Source organism: Pseudonaja textilis, chromosome 16 (assembly GCF_049901715.1).
Source record: "Pseudonaja textilis isolate UNSWEBS1 chromosome 16, rPseTex1.2, whole genome shotgun sequence".
Classification (NCBI taxonomy): domain Eukaryota; kingdom Metazoa; phylum Chordata; class Lepidosauria; order Squamata; family Elapidae; genus Pseudonaja; species Pseudonaja textilis.
The window spans coordinates 1,554,166-1,571,473 of NC_142005.1; the positions used below are offsets into that span (position 1 = coordinate 1,554,166).

General features: G+C 42.3%; 1 protein-coding gene across 4 annotated transcripts; it reads left to right on the forward strand.

Annotated features, from left to right (window-relative positions):
* The first annotated feature begins 1,449 nt into the window (after nucleotides 1–1,449).
* Nucleotides 1,450–12,382, forward strand: LOC113447421 (intelectin-like protein). 4 transcript variants are annotated; one of them, XM_026717636.2, is made up of 8 exons: nucleotides 1,450–1,587; nucleotides 2,875–2,948; nucleotides 5,189–5,347; nucleotides 6,059–6,306; nucleotides 7,263–7,421; nucleotides 7,896–8,016; nucleotides 8,822–8,925; nucleotides 12,111–12,382. In XM_026717636.2, exons 2-8 carry the CDS (start codon nucleotides 2,888–2,890, stop codon nucleotides 12,261–12,263), a joined length of 1,005 nt encoding a protein of 334 aa, XP_026573421.2. In that variant the 5' UTR covers nucleotides 1,450–1,587; nucleotides 2,875–2,887; the 3' UTR covers nucleotides 12,264–12,382. The 4 variants fall into 4 exon arrangements, with proteins under 4 accessions (XP_026573421.2, XP_026573420.2, XP_087769899.1 ...); XM_026717635.2 differs by having other exon boundaries at nucleotides 1,505–1,642; XM_087913773.1 differs by having other exon boundaries at nucleotides 1,529–1,642; nucleotides 2,877–2,948; nucleotides 5,198–5,347.
* Nucleotides 12,383–17,308: the final 4,926 nt, after the last annotated feature.

A 17,308-nucleotide genomic window follows, 5' to 3' on the forward strand; every position in this document is an offset into this window, starting at 1 on the left:
CCCCTCCCCTTTTTCCTGGGAACATAGTTGAGAAGAGCTTCCCAAGAAGTTTCTTTTGGAGCTGGGATTTTTATGGCCCCTTCTCCTCTCTCCAAGAGGTGACAAGTTTCCAGGCCTCTGGACTCCAGTCTCCAGTTGTATATTGTGTGCAAGTTATACAGATTCAATACAAGAATTAAGATATTCAGGTTATATCAAAAAGGTTTACTTGTATCAAACCCCCCTCCAATTGAAGAATGGCAGATACACGGATCTAACAGATACAATCAAGATCTATAAAGCCTTAGTAAGACCACACCTGTCCTAGAGTACTGTTAGGAATATAAGTCACCTAACAGGTATTTGGGTTAGAAATATATAAACCAGGATAGACATTTTAAAACTGTATCTTTAAGAATATGCAAAACTGCAATTGGGTGTGGTTACTCAAACGGCCATAAGATGGAGCCAGAAACCTGGGTTGTTTAGTCTTAGTCTCAGAAGAGAGCATGTCTGAATGTGTATCTCTGTTTCCTTCTGTTGGAGAGTATTGCCGTTCCTTCTAATTGACTGATATTACTGGATTTGATGTAAGTCTGATACTGAACTGCTTATGATACTGGACTTTGTTATTGGATTATCCCTGGACTGAAAACTGACTGATCTTACCTGTGAATGACTTTGGACTGCCTATATTGAACTTTGCTTAAACCTTTCTTTTTGCTTAAACCTACATTTACTGTACAGTGTATCTGTGTACTGTGTGTGTATTATTCAAACACTTCTCTCAAATACATCTCCCTGTATGCGTTCATTCTCCTAACGGGGAATTACATCAACAAGTACTGCATCCAGTTTTGGTCACCACACTATAAAAAAGAGATTGAGACTCTAAAAAGAGTGCAGAGAAGAGTAAGCAGGATGATTAGAGGACTGGAGGCTCAAACATGCGATGAATAGTTGCAGGAACTGGGCCTGGCTAGTCTAGTCTAGGGAAGAGAAGGACCAGGGGAGACAGGATAGCAGTCTTCCAATATCTGAGGGGCTGCCCCAGAGAGGAGGAGGGGGTCAAGCTATTCTCCAGAGCACCCAAAGGCCAGAAATGGATGGAAACCGAACAAGGAGAGATTCAACCTGGAAATAAGGAGGAATTTCCTGACAGTGAGAACAATCAACCCATGGAACAGATGTTGCCTTCGGAAGTTGTGGGAGCTTCATCACTGGAAGCTTTCAAGAAGAGACTGGACTGCCATCTGTCAGAAATGGTGTAGGGTTCCTGTTTGGGTTGGACTAGATGACCTGCAAGGTCCGTTCCAACTCTGTTATTCTGTTGTAATCAAAACAACATCTGCTGGGAAAACACCAAGCTCATACAGCACCAAGATTATCCTATTTATTTGACTTCTGTATTGGCCAAAACTGTTCCTGAAACTTGTTTATCTTGTGGGTGTAAAAAGCCCCTCTTCATTTCAGGACTTCCTGCTTTTCATTTCCTCTTGTGACGGGGAGGTGAATTTCGAAATCCAGCTGCTTAATAAACCCGAGCGAGAAGACCAGGCTGATTTGAGCTTCCTGGTTTCTTCAGGCGAAGTGATCTTCCTCGTCCAGGTAAGACAAACCTGTGCTCAAGGCATTCATCAAAGAAACACTGGAGATTGACCAGGTAAGTCAGAAATTTGCCAGGAAGGTGAATGGGGTTTGATTATTGGGGTGCAGATGGAAAAGCCAGGAACAAGCATGGATTCTGCAACGTGCAATACTTAAATGTGCCTTTTTTATTTATGGTAGTAGAAAAATGGAGACATTTGTTAAATGGGGATTGAAAGCTGCGTTCTCACAGCAGGCTCAACCCAACAGCCAAAGACCAGCTTAAGACCAGCATTCATAAGTTTCTTAATATTACAATATTAACCATCATTGCATTTTTTAAAATCTGATTTAACATATGGTGAGGTTTGGTGATATTGCTCACTGCACTGTGCAATTCCAGAACCGAACTGATTTCAGTCATCAGATTAAGCAAGAGCCATAGAATTACAGATATGGAAAGATCCTTGAGGTCACCTAGACCTTTTTGCCTCTGCTTCCCATCCAATGAAGGAGACTCTTGTGTCCCTGGATCTGCTGTCACACTGTTTAGGAAGCTCTTGCTTTCGACTCTTCTTTTCTTTTTAGAGTTCACTAGTATGTCATATAAAATTAACCTCTAATAAATCACATAGAATAATAAGGTTGGAAGGGACCCTGGGGGTCTTCTAGTCCAGCCCGCTGCTCAAGCAGGAGACCCTATAACAGTCTGGGTTTACTTCAGGGCCTTACTTGCTTCCCAAACCAGTCTTAAATCAGTGCCTTACCTAAATTGTGTCCCCCCAAAACCTTTTAATTGCTTTTTACGATCCTCTGCTGTTGCTTCTTTTTGTGGCAACTTCTCCCAAAGTCTCCATCTAAAACAGAGCTCTCCAAACTTGGCAACTTTAAGACTTGTGGGCTCCAACTCCCAGAATTGCCCAGCTAGCACGCATAAGTCTTCAAGTTGCCTAGCTTGGAGACTCCCAATCTAACAGATTAACAGAGTTGGAAGGGAGCTTGTAGGTCATCTAGTCCAACCCGCTGCCCAAGCAGGAGACCCTACACCATTTCTGAAAGCCTCCAGCGATGAAGCTCCCACAACTTCTGAAGGCAACTTCTGTTCCACTGATTGACTGCTCTCACTGTCCATCTAAAAGAATTCAATTTTTTATAAGCCAAACTCACAGGGATTATGATCCAAAAAAGTCTTGTAAATCTACCGTAAAAGCCGAGTAGCCAAGTACTTTGAGATTTAAATCCTGTTTATTCCTAAAAAAAGATCTGTTCTTCAGAAAAGGCGGTATGAATATTCACATTTTTCTCTAGAGGCTCATCCACAATGATGTTCTTGGCTCTTCTACTGCTGGCCTGGGCTGCCTTTGCAAAGGCACAACCTGCAGGTGAGTGACTAACCGGTGGATTTGTGGGAAAATGGGTTCTCAAAGAATCATTGAATCCTGGGGCTGGAAGGGACCTTGGAGGTCTTCTAGTCCAACCCCTTTCTCAAGGCAGGAGACCTTAAAATGTCATGGACACATGGCTGCCCAATCTCTTTTTAAAACCCTCCAGCGATGGAGTGCACAACTTCTGAAGGCAAGCCTTTCCACTGGCTACTTGTCCTCACTGTCAGGTGCTTTGTCCTGCCTTCTGGTGCTTTGCAGAGCAGGTTGACCCTCTCTTCTTTGGGGCAGTCTCTCAAGTATTGGAACAGTGCTATCCTGTTACCCCTGGTCCTTCTTTTCTCTAGACTAGACATACCCAATTCCTGCAACCCTTCATTATACATTTTACCCTCCAGTTCCCATAATCATCTTTTGGGCTCTTGTCTGCACTCTTTCTAGAAATTATTTCATCAGTAGCACTGAGCAATAGCACTTAAGACTTATATACCGCTTCACAACTTTTACGGCCCTCTCTAATCAGTTTACAGTATCAGCATGTTGCCCCCAACAATCTGGGGCCACATTGGACCCACCTCGGAAGGACGGAAGGCGGAGCCAACCTTGAGCCTGGTGGGATTTGAAACTGCCAAATTGCAGGCAACCGGCAGTCAGCAGAAGTTTGCCTGCAATACTGCACTCGAACCACTGTGCCACCAAGGCTCATTAATATTAAATTAGTATTAAATTTATTATTAAATATTAAAATGAATAATGAAATAATTGAATAGAATAGAATATAGAATATAAAATAGACTAGAATATGAAATAATGGAATAGAATAGAATAGAATAGAATAGAATAGAATAGAATAGAATAGAATAGAATAGAACAGAGCTGGAAGGGACCTTGGAGGTCTTCTAGTCCAGCCCTCTGCTCAAGCAAGATATCCTGTACCATTCTAGACAGGTGACTGCCCAGTCTTTTCTTGAAAACCTCCAGTGATGACCAATATTAACATTTGTAGAATCTACTCCCGCGGCCTTCAAGCTTTTGTCAATGCCTGTCTTCTTCTTCTTCTTCTTCATGAAATACATCAGATTATCTGCCATCACTTGAGCAGGTTTTCCTGTTTTTGAGCCTTTCTCTGGAGTGAAATGATAAAGATATCCTCCGCCAAGCTCACTACACACAGAATAATGTTCTTTGATATGTACTAGGGAATTGCTGGTCTGAAAATTTATGATATTTACATAGTTGTTTACCATCACATCTAAATTATATGTAAGTAACCAGAGTATATTTACAATTACCAAGGCATGTCACAAGGTTTGAGCATGCCTAATGTTTAGAAATTGGAAGCTGGAAAATGTGACACGCCTAATGCCATACCAGAAAACATCTCCCTGGGTACAGCTGCTGGCATAGACTGTTTTCAGGAAAAGAACAAACTGAAACAGAGGGATTAGGAGAAATGCAACAGGAAAAAAAAAACAAATTAGTATTTCAGATAAGTGACTGTCCAATCTCTTCTTAAAAACCTCCAGTGATGGAGCTCCCAGAACTTCTGGTGGCAAGCAGTTCCACTGGATAATTGTCCTCACTATCAGAATATTTCTCCTTAATTCCGGTTGCATCTCTCCTTGATTAGTTTCTATCTGTTGCTTCTTGTCCTGCCCTCTGGTGCTTTGGAAAATAAGTTGACCCCCTCTTCTTTGGGGCGGTATTCTTTGTAGAATCCTGCTATCATCCCCCCCCCCACCCCCCCAATGGTGTGGTATGCTGGCTTGACAGCTGCGGATAGAAAGACATTACAGAGGGTGGTGAGCACAGCACAAAACACCATGGACTGTTCCCTGACACCACTAGATGACCTCGCTCAGGCTCGCTGCCTTAGAAGAGTGAGGAAAATTCTCAGGGACGACTCACACCCCAGTCAACACTTCTTCACTCTCCTACCATCAGGCAGGAGATATAGAAGCAGAGCCAGCCGCACCAACAGGCTGAAGTACAGTTTCTACTCGTGGGCAGTCAGACTCCTGAATGGAAAATAAGTTCACGTCAACATAGTTGGACAGACTTGTGGAGCCAGCATGTTGTACAACAAGGTCACCTAGTGTAATAAGATTGGGACCAGGTTAGAGACTTCTGTCCTCACTGTGAGTTGTGTTGGTGGTGGTGGGAGTTTGCAATGAAGGGAGGCTCAGCCAATCTCATTGTACACATGTTGTACTCTGACAATAAAGTAACAATAATAATAGTCTTGACAGCCAGCGGCTGCTGCATCGCCACAGCCCAGAAAGATGTCCTGGACCTGCTGAGGAAATGGGAAACTTCCTGCCAGCCCTCCCAGCCAGGCCAACCCCAGAGGCCCTACCAGAGCTGCAAGGAAATCAAGGCTGCCGTGCCAGAGTCTCCAGGTGAGTAAAGAGGATGCTTTAGCCCCATCAAATCTCTCCACTTCTGGGTATTTCGGTCCATGATGGGCACTGCGAGGCATGGGAAAGAGAGGAGGGGGCTTTGACTGCATGGTTGTGGCGGCCGTTTTGACTTCTATTTAATTTCTATTAACATAATTTGTATAGATCTCAGTTGTATAGTTTGGAGTCATTACAGCTCTTTTTACCGTTATAATTCAAAATTGACATTATCTTCTACCATTTATGGACATTGGTTATTATGAAATGGTGTTTATAGATATGAAAAGCAGATGGAGGAGGAGATAGAAAGGAGGAGGAGAAGGAAGGGGACAAACAGAAGGGGAAGGAATTAGGGGGAGGAGAAAGGGAGGAGGAAAAAGGGAGGAGGAGGAGGAGGAGGAGGAGGAGAAACAGAAGGAGAAGGAATTAGGAGCAGGAGGATGCGAGGAGGAAAAAGAAAAGAGGAAGAGGAGAAATGGAGGAAGAGGAAGGAGAAGAGGAGGAAAAAGAAAGGAGGAAGTGGAGGAGGAAGAGGAGGAGGGAAGGGGGAATGGAGAGGCGGAGAACTGTAGGTTCCTGGTCATTTTGAAATACCAACAATTGAACATAAATATGTATGTGTGTGATATAGATGTGTGTGTGTGTGTGTGTGTATTTATATATGTAGGCGTGTGTGTGTACATATACATATACATATATGCTGATTGGCAGATGGACTGTACATCCTGGTCAGTGAAGATGGTGAGATCTACCAGACCTTCTGCGACATGACCACTAACGGAGGGGGCTGGACTCTGGTGGCCAGCGTCCATGAGAACAACATCTTCGGGAAATGCACCACTGGCGATCGCTGGTCCAGCCAACAAGGAAGCAATGCCAACTTCCCCTACGGAGATGGAAACTGGTCCAACAATAACACCTTTGGGACAGCCATAGCAGCCACGAGCGATGACTACAAGGTAGGAGTTACTCATTGGAGCGGGGGAAGCAAACTTTTTAAAGGGCCTTTTTTTAGCCACAGGCCAAAATCAGACTCAAAGAGTTGGTCGTAACAGGGAGCTCTGGGTTATGTTTAATATTCGATGCAAAAACAGCAAATGTCGTTCATCCACAATCATTGGTGAAACTCTCAACATCGGTGGTTACCTTGAACCTAAATGTGGTATGTCCGAAGATGATCGCACAGGCCAGTTTGGGCACAAAATGTCCTGACTCATGTTGGGTTGGGCACACGTGGCTATAGACTTACACAGCAATGATTATGTTGAATTTTTGGAGTGTGCCTTACTTCATAAGCTTAACCGAGTTGGAAGGGGCCTTGGAGGTCTTCTAGTCCAGCCCGCTGTTCAAGGAGACCTTATAACCTTCTGGAAAAATGGATGTCCAGGCTCTCCTTGAAAACCTCCAGTGACGGAGCTCCCACAACTTCTGGAGGCAACTCCTGTTCTACCAATTAATTGTTCTCCCATGGCAGGAAATTTCTGATTAATTTTAGGTTGCATCTCTCCTTGATGAGTTTCCATCTGTTGCTTCTTGTCCTGCCTTCTCGTGGTTTGGAGAACATGCTGAACCCCTTTATCTGTGACAGCCCAGTAATTTTGCTCCTTTTTCAAGAAGTGTTTCTAGTCAATGGGGGAAGGGGAGAGGTCACCCCTCTGGAGTGTTGCTAGGGTCAAACCTTCTCACCCGTAATCTTTATGTCCCTGAAGAAAAGCAGATGGACAGGACAGATAATAGGTCCTCTCCATGTCTTGTTTCATATCAATGTGTCATTCTGCAGGATCTCAGGATTCAGAGTTCCTCAAAGGCTCTTAAAAAGGGACTCTTGAAGCCTCGTCCAGTGTTCTAGATGACCTCCAAGGTCCCTTCTAACTCTGTTATTCCTTGATTCTGCACGGTGTCTCTTCTTTTCCAGAACCCAGGCTACTACTCTCTTATAGTCCGAGATATCGCCATATGGCACGTTCCCAACAACAACCCGATGAAGAAATGGCGGGAGGTTTCCTTCTTGAGATACCACACCGAGACAGGCTTCTTGTCTGGGGAAGGGGGTAACCTTCTCCGGCTCTATGAGGTGAGCCCAACCAACCTGGTTTTTTCTGCCTTTCTGCCTGTTGTCTCACCAAATATGACCACGTCTGTCTCTTGGACCCGATCTGGCTGATCCTAAAATGCTAAATATGCATTGATTGATGGATTTGATTGATTGCATTCGTAGCAACTCTGGGCTTTGGTGATTGATTGAAAGACCACCAGAATCTCAGAACAATATCTTAGAACTAGGAAGGGGAAGAAGGCATCTCAAAAGAGGATCAAAGCCAACCATCTTCTTCTTGACCTCCAGAAAACTTCTAGTTGGACCTTCACTTGGTCATCGTGGTCCAAGAAATCACCACAAACTAAGCTCAGTTTTGATGACTGGGCCTCAGTTCATCTCAGAGTCCTATAGCCGGGTTGAAGAGGACACCATAAAACGTTTTCAACTTCTGTCTGCTTTGCTGATGGACCGGTCATGCATGAAAATAATCCAGCTGTGTTTGCTTTCCAGAAATACCCGGTGAAATATGGCGGTGGCAACTGTCCAAAAGATAATGGCCCCACTACCCCTGTTGTTTATGATGTTGGCGATGCCCAGAAGACTGCAGAGTTGTACTCTCCCAATGGGCGGTGTAAGCATCCTTGTCTTGGTTAGAGGGCTGCCCCACAATATGGGTGGTTGGACCTCCTGTGGCTCCTAGGCTGGGACATCCTCTTTTGAAGCTAGGATCCAGGAGGAAAGTAAAGGAAGGAACTCCTTTCCAAAACTGGTGGCCCATTTGAAATAGTTTAGAAAGCAGGTTGAGCAGGTTAGGTTAACAATGTATTTTTCTCACCTTGGGGGGCATTTTGTAGCCCTCAAAAATCCAGCTGCAAGGAAACAGCAATAGGAATGGGAGTATTATGTAAACATGGCCACTTATAGGTGGGTGGACTTCAGCTCCCAGAATTCCCCAGCCAACATACTTAAAGATGGGTGGACTCAGAGGTGATATTCAGCAGGTTCTGACCAGTTCTGGAGAACTGGAAGTGGAAGTTGTGAGTAGTTCAGAGAACCGGCAAATACCACCTCTGACTGGCCCCGCCTCCCCTCTATTCTCCGCCTCCCGAGTCCCAGCTGATTGGCTGGGTCTCCTTTGGTTTCCCTGCACAGGAGAACGGAGCTGGAAAGCAGGTTAGTGGGGAGGGAATGGGGATTTTGCAGTATCCTTCCCTTGCCACATCCACCAAGGTACGCCCGCCAAGCCATGCCCACAGAACCAGTCATAAAATGTTTTGAATCCCACCACTGGCGTGGATTTCAGCTCACCAACATGATGTGGGGAATGCTGGGAGTTGAAGTCTCTGATTATCGATTGTCATCAACCAAGATTGTGAAAATAATTACAGATTGTTAGGGCTCCCAACTGCATTTAGTATCTCTCTTCCGTTTCTCAGCTGAATTTGTCGCTGGCTTCGCCCAGTTCCGGGTGTTTAATAATGAGAAGGCAGCACTGGCTCTCTGCTCTGGCGTTAAAGTCACCGGATGCAACTCAGAACATGTGAGTATCCCAGCCTTCCTGACAAATGCTGCGTCAACTTCCCACTTGAGTATCCAAATAGTAGCCCAGGATCATTTTATTTCTGAAAACCTTACTGTTTATTGAATACGTGGCATGGTAACGGTGAAATAAAACTAATTCTGAAATTCCCAGCCATGAGAACATAATATCGTGTTCCCCAAAAATAAGACCCTTTTTTTGCCACCAAAAAAGGCACCAGGTCTTATTTTCGGGGAATGTCACCCACTGACTAGCCTTACTTGCACGCATCGCCCCCGGCCTCCTTTTCACTGTCAGAGGCCTTCAGAAACTTCTTCTTTTGTGGCCGGCAAGCCTTTCCTGAAGGACTCTGCAGCTGTTAAGAGAGCCCTGGATCGATCCAGAGCTTTGTTATCTGCCACAGAGACCTTCAGGAAAGCCTTGCTAGCCTTGCTGGCTGCAGAAGAGATGGGCCGGCAAGGCAGGTGTCAGGGTGTGTGAGGCCTGGCTACAACTGTCCAAAGGTAGCTTAATTTTTACCCGTGCACTCTGGAGTGGGTGGGATCTTAATTAGGGCTTATGTTAGGGGCAGGGCTTACATTGGGCGCACGTGTAAAATTCAAACTAGGACTTACTTTCAGGGTAGGTCGTATTTTCGGGGAAACGGGGAAACAATGGTTTTCCCAGCCAAAGCCCCAGACTTACACGTAACTCATGTAAATGAGTTTTCTTCATTACGGAAAACATCTGCCTTCTTCTTCACACCTGTTAATATGTCCTTTAAGAGCTTTCAGGATCCTCTCACCAGCTTCAGGGGAAGCTGGAGAAGTTTTGTTTCTCTAACTAACCCATTCGTGATCAACACTTCCCCCCCTTACTCTAATGGCGAGATGAAACGAAAAGGCACATAGCTGCCATGTTTTTCACTCTTGACATACTGCTACAAACAGCCAGAAACGCCACCTCCCCATAGAAGCTGAATAATAAAATTAAATATATAAGCATATGCTAGGGATCTAACCAGGTGATCATGTGATTGCAGGGGGGGTGGTTAGACAGCTGTCATAACTTTGAATCTTGATCCTAAATATCTTTTGAATGGGGGTGTGTCCATTGTAACGTTGAAGAGTCACTAAGTAGCCGGTCATAAGTTGAGGATTATCTATACATTCCCTTGAGCTGTGCTTTTCATTTGTAGAATTCAGTTTCACCTCTGATGGAGGAGGGGAATTGGGGGGGGGTTCTATAATTTTGTACCCCACCTTCCATGTACACAGCCCACTGTGGAATTTAATTGGTATATTAGAACATAAAATCATAGAGCTGGAAGGGACCTTGGAGGTCTTCTAGTCCCACCCCCTGCACAAGCAGGAGACCTTATACAGATAAGCCTCATCTTAAAACCATTTACTGACCATTCGAAGTTACAACAACACTGAAAAAAGTGACTTACCACTGTTTTTTCACACTTACAACTGTTGCAGCATCCCCATGGTCACGTGATCAAAATTCAGACACTTGGCAACTGACTCATACTTATGATGGTTGCAGTGTCCCGGGGTCACGTGTTTCCCTTTGGTGGCCTTCTGACAAAGCAAAGTGAACGGGGAAACCAGATTCACTTAGCAACCTTATTGCTAACTTCACAACGGACATGATTCACTTGCAAAGCAGAGCCTCTATATATCAGTGGAGACTTGTGTGGAAAGAGTTCATAGTTTTAAGTTTCCAGGAACTCATATTTCCAACAACCTTACTTGGTCGGTTCACGCTATGGCCACTGCAAAGAAGACCCAACAGCACCTGAACTTTCTGAGGTTGCTGAAAAAGTGTGGTTTAGGTGAGAAGTTGCTGGTTACTTTTTACCGTTCTACTATCGAGAGCATTTTGGCATACCGTGTAACGGTGTGGTATGCTGGATGCTCTGCAGTGGATAAGAAGATGCTCTAGAGAGTTATAAACACAGCACAAAAAATAATCGGTTGCTCTCTTTCTTCTTTGGAAGAGATTGCGAAGACCAGACTCCTCTCTAGACCACTAAAAATCTCCACAGACCATTTTCATCCTGGACATTCATATTTCGAACTGTTACCATCAGGGAGGGCGTTATAGATGTCTTAAAATGAGGACTAATAGACTGAGAAACAGTTTCCTTTCCAAGGCAGTAATTGTCTTGAATCAAACAGTGCATTTGGGATTCAGTATTATTGTTGTTGTTGCTGTTGTTGTTGTTAAATACCCTGTAGTGTGACTGTGATGTGGTGTTTGGGGCACTGTGCTGGGGTAGCTTTCAAATTTCATTGTATTTGTGGAATGCAATGACAATAAAGGTATTCTATTTTATTCTATTCTTAACAACTGTAACAAGAAAGGTCATAAAAGGGGGCAGAACTCAACAAATTTCTCACTTAGCAACAGAAATGTTAGGTTCCGTTGTGATCCTAACTCAAGGACTACCTGCAATGTGATCACACTCACCAAACTTAAAATCCAAGTCTTAAGTATCTTTCGGAGAGTCTGTTGTAACTTTGAACAGTTGCTAAGCATCAAGTCAAGGACACGTATATCCTTTTGAGCTGTGCTTTTCCTTCCTAGAATTCAGGTTCGCCTTTGCTAGATATGAATGTGTGTTATAGTTTTACACCCTGTCATGTATGCACACAGAACACACTTTGGCATTTTAGAACATAGAATCCTAGGGCCAAAAGGGACCTTGGAGGCCATCTAGTTCAACCTGCTGCTCAAGCAGGAGAATCTATACAGATGGCTGTCCAATCTCTTCTAGAAAACCTTTCATTTTTTAGAGGCTTTTGGAGGCACTAATTAGTTATCGTCACTCTCAGGAAATATGTAAATAAGAGAAACAAGAGTTAGAAATGCAAATATTACAAGAGAAAGATTAATCCCACGATAAGGGTTGTTGTTTACTGCAACTTATTAATTGTGATTAATTTTGATTAGTTTTACTAATTAATGTGTATCAATGTGATGAGGGAAAAGCACTGTTTTCATGAAATTATCATTAGAGAAGACTATTACTATGTTTATGATGACTATTATTCCAAGAAATGTAACCAGGCAACGCATTGTATATATGGATTTTGAACATATTGCTTTCTTTTTATTTATATATTAATTGTATGTATGTATGTATGTATGTATGTGGAAATATGTAAGATGTTTAAGTCCCTTTTTACCTTCCTCAGCACTGCGTTGGAGGAGGGGGCTTTTTCCCAGAAGAAAACCCCCGTCAATGTGGTGATTTTGCCGCCTTTGACTGGGATGGCTACGGGACTCACCGTGGATGGAGCACTTCAAAAACCATGGTTGATGCCACTGTGCTGATCTTCTACCGCTGAACGGCCAAATCAGAAGCCGGATATGGAGGTGCCTGTCCCAGACCAGAGAAATTTATGATTAAAACACACAATCTGACAATGCTCTGCAACAAGAATAAAAGCAGCACGTTCAAATTTGACCTCTGTTTTGTCTTTTCTTTTTTCCCAAAATAAACCTTGGCATTAAGGTTTACAAATGCAAAGATAAGGAAACAATACAAAGCAAGAAAGATATAAAAAGAAAAAAAAAATACAAAACTTAGAAATTAAGGGATGGAGATAGGAGAGGAAAGATATAAACTACAAGTGTTTGCAGATGATTTGGTATTTATTGTAGAAAACAATTCTGAAATTGTTAAAAGAGACAGAGAAGTTTGGAGAGATACCAGGACTGAAAATAAATAGAGAAAAAAAACTAAAGATAGTTAAAAACCTTACACCAAAACAAAAAGAAAATCTGGCAGAAAAAAGTGAATTTTCAAATAGTTAAGAAAGTTAAGTTAAATATTTGGAAATATACTTATTCCCAAACAATAAAAGCTACTTATATAAAGCTACTGAAACAAAATTCGATTTAGAAAAATGGAAAAACCTACATGTATCAATGTTAGAAAGGATTGCTACGATAAAAATGAATATTCTACCAAAACTGCTCTTCCTGTTCCAAATAAAAATTGAAAATAAATTCTTTGATGATCTGAACAAATTGATGCTGAAATTTATTTGGCAAGGGAAAAAAGCAAGCATAAAATTTAAAATGTTACAAGAATCTAAAGAAAACGGTGAGTTTGGACTACCAGATTGGTTTTTATATTACCAAGCATGTTCTTTTAACATGGTTAAAAGAATAAACCTTAGACACAAGAGACTGTTATATTTAGAAGGACATGATTTGAGGGGCTGCCCCAGAGAGGGGGTGGGGGGGTCAAGCTATTTTCCAACGCCTCCGAAGGCCAGACAAGGAATAACGGATGGAAACTGATCAAGGAGAGATTCAACCTGGAAATAAGGGGAAATTTCCTGACAGTGAGAGCAATCAATCAGGGGAACAGAAGTTGCCTTCAGAAGTTGTGGGAGCTTCATCCCTTGAGACTTTCAAGAAGAGATTGGACTGCCCATCTGTCAGAAACGGTGTAGTCCGGGTCTCCTGCTTGGGCAGGGGGTTGGACTAGATGACCTACAAGATCCCTTCCAACTCTGTTAATCTATAATCTACAATCAGAATGGCATGCCTTTCTATGGTATTATCAAAATGAAGTTTATAGATACGTTCAAAATCACTATATAAGAAACTCACTAATATCGATATGGAAAAAAAAATAAAACCTAAAATATACTTGAAAATTCCAGAATCTGGAGACCGAGGCACCTGTCTCAGAGCAGAAAAATTTACTATTAAAACATACAATCTGACAATGCTACGCAATAAAAATATAACAGCACATTGAATTTTGGCTTCTGTTTTGTCTTTCTTTTTTCAAAACAATCCTTGGCATTAAGGTTTACCAATGTGAAGGTAAGAAAACAATACAAAGCAAGAAAACTATAAAAATAAAAAAAATGCAGAGACAAAGAAAAACAATAAGGAAAATAGAAAAGAGATATATATAAAGAAATCATAACGTCAAAATTGCCAGAAGTACCACTATCTTAAAAATTTCTATAATAACACAATTGAAAAACTAATATCGAAACAGCAAAAGAAACAGAAATAATTATTTTATCCTTTCTACGAAGTCAGCTAGCCCTTTTCCGATTAACATTTTTGATTAAATGACCTGAAACAGAAAGTCAGAAAAATCAAGAAATACAGTACAGATTTTCTTTCACAGATTTTCTCTCTTTCCCTTTTTCTGGTTTGTTCCCTTTTTTCTATATTTTTCTTAGTTTGCGTTATTCTGCTGTTTTTGTATTTTTAAAGTTTCAATAAAAATATTACCATTTAAAAATAAGAAGGTCAGAAAAAATCTATTTCGGATGACTAGCAGGGAAAACACCTGCCTTCCTGGTGGGCTGGGCTGGATGCTTATTTATATAAATAATAAAGGTGGGACATAAATAAAAAGATAAATGAATTAATTAGGCATTCCAGCTTATAAAGATTAGTCCTTGCAAAGAGCCAAGATTAATTTTTTTTCTAGTGCTCTCAGGTCAGAATGCCAGGGTGAAGTCCTAACAATCGCCACAAGAGGACAGTATTTATCCATAAAACTATGATCATATCCCACAGAAAAGATTTGTCATTCGGATACTAAAGATTATTTGCTTAGCCTTAGTGTGTCATCGCATGTCACAGCAAATATAGGATTTAGGGAAAGAGAAAAACCACTCATAATTCTGTGTGACTGATTGTTCTGAGTTGTTTATGGGCACAGAGAGTGGATTTTGAGTTTGCAGGCAGACAGTGCTTTGCTCTGACTTACCGTGGCACAGATTGTGGTCTTCAATCCCCAGAATTCCCTAGGCTGGCTGGGAATTCTGGGAGTTGAATGGTACCCACAAAGGGGCCAAGGCCAAAAAAACAAAAAGCTGAACTTTGGCGAGATGATCTCTGGTTAAATCCAAGGCAAAAGTGAAATTGAACCCAAAAATGTCTGGCTTCGCAACTGAGGACTTTAGATGTACAACTTTATATACTCTCAGTCAGATCATGTGAGATAAGTTGTCATATCAATTATTTAAATACCTACATTATTGTTTTTCAACCTTGTCAACTTCCAAATGGCTTGGCGTTCAACTCCCAGAATTTCCCAGCCAACCAAGGGAATTCTGGGAATTGAAATCCATCCATCTTTTTTAGAATAGAATAGAGCTGGGAGGGACCTTGGAGGTCTTCTAGTCCAGCCCCTTATATGATTTCAGACAGTCTAGTGGCTAGTCTCTTGTTAAAAACATCCAGTGTTGGAGCTCTCACAACTTCTGGTGGCAAGTTGTTCCACTGGTTAATTGTCCTCACTGTCAGGAAGTTTCTCCTCTATTCCAGGTTGCTTCTCTCCTTGATTAGTTGCCATCCGTTGCTTCTTGTCTTGCCTTCTTTGGTGCTTTGGGGAATAATTGGACCCCCTTTTCTTTGTGACTCTTGAAGTGTCCGAAGGTAAAAGAAAACAATAATGGTGGTCTCCTTCTTTCCTTTCTTTGGTTGTTTGTTAGCAGGGGAAGGAGCATTATTTTTTGCCTTCGTTCTAAGGATGTCCAACTTTGGTGCGGTGGCAGCCAAAAAAGCCAAGGCAATCCTAGGCTGCATTAACAGAGGGACACAATCGAGGTCAAGGGAGGTAACTAATCCCACTCTATAAAGCCTTAGTAAGGCCACACCTAGAGTACTGCATCCAGTTTTGGTTACCATACAATAAAAAAGAAGTCGAGACTCTAGGAAAAAGTGCAGAGAAGAGCAACCAGGATGATGAGGGGTCTCTGGAGGCTAAAACATATGATGGACAATTGCAGGAACTGGGCCTGGCTAGTCTAGTGAAGAGGGATACAGGATAGCGGCCTTCCAGTATTTGAGGGGCTGCCACAGAGAGAAAGCGGGGTGGGGTGGGGGTGTCAAGCTATTCTCCAAGGCACCTGAAGGCCAGACAAGAAATAATGGGTGGAAACTGATCAAAGAGAGATTCATCCTGGAAATAAGGAGGAATTTTCTGACAGGGAGAACAATTAACCAGTGGAAGAGAAGTTGCCTTTGGAAGTTGTGGGAGCGCCATCGCTCGAGGCCTTCAAGAAGAGACCGAACTGTCAGAAATGGTAGGGTCTCTGCTTGGGTGGGGGGTTGGATAAGATGACCTACAAGGCCCCTTCCAACTCTGTTAATTTAAACCTGGGGACTTCAACTCGGCTAATGCTGGCTGGGGAATTCTGGGAGTTGAAGTCCATAAGACTTAAAATTGCTAAGATTGGACACCCTTGCTTTTGTAACCTACTATGCTTTGAAAATTAGAACCACGTCCTTGACAGCCATTAGTGGAATTGGAGTTCAAGCAGTCCACAACTTACAACCATTCATTTAATTACCAAAGTTACAACAGCAGTGAAAAAAGTGACTTAGGACCATTTTCCACACCTACGACCATTCCTGTATCTCCACAATCACATAATCAAAATTCAGATGCTTGGCAACCGACTCATATTTATGACGGTTGCCATGCCCAGGGTCTTGTGATCTCCTTTTATAACCTTCTGACAAGCCAACGGGGAAGCCCGATTCACTTCACAACTGGGTGACTAATTTAACAACTGCAATGATTCATTTAACAACCGTGATAAGAAAGGTTGTAAAATGGGTCAACACTGAGTTAAACTGTCTTGCTTAGTAACAAAAATGTTGGGCTCAAATATGGTCGTAAGTCGAGAACTACTTGTAATTGCATTAACAAGACATGCTTAGTCCAGGCTAAAGATTTATTATCCTTGTCACGGGATAAAAATAAAGAATGACACTTGGACTAAACTTGGAAAACAGACTAAGCAATACATTAGCTGGGATTGATAAGCTTGATTAAATTATTTTATGTGATAAGTTTGTTTTTGTTCTGGCTCCACAGGCATTTGAAGCTACTGCGAGCATATCAGGAATAAAATGATATCATGACTCAAACATCAGCCTCAAATACTCTCATCCCCTTGGTGTTGTATGCGAGTGTGATGTCTCAGGTTGTGAGTCATTATGGAATGAGGTGTTTTCTTGCTTAGCGTTGCCACCCCCGTGAACATCTAAGGGGTGATCAGTCAGCTATTCTCTTTCATAGAATCATATCACTTGAAAGGACCTTGGAGGTCTTCTAGTCCAACCCCCTGCTCAGGCAAAAGACCCTCTACCATCTCAGTCAAATGGTTGCCCGGTGTCTTCTTAGAAATGTCCAGTGTTGGAGCACTCACAACTTCTGGAGGGAAGCCATTCCACTGATTAATTGTTCTCACCATCAGGAAATTCCTCCTTATTTCTAGGTTGCTTCTCTCCTTGGTTAGTTTCCATCCGTTGCTTCTTGTCCAGTCACTTTTTTCAGAGCGTTGGAACTTCAGTCACTAGGTGAACAGTTGTAAGTTGAGGATTACCTGTATAGAACAGA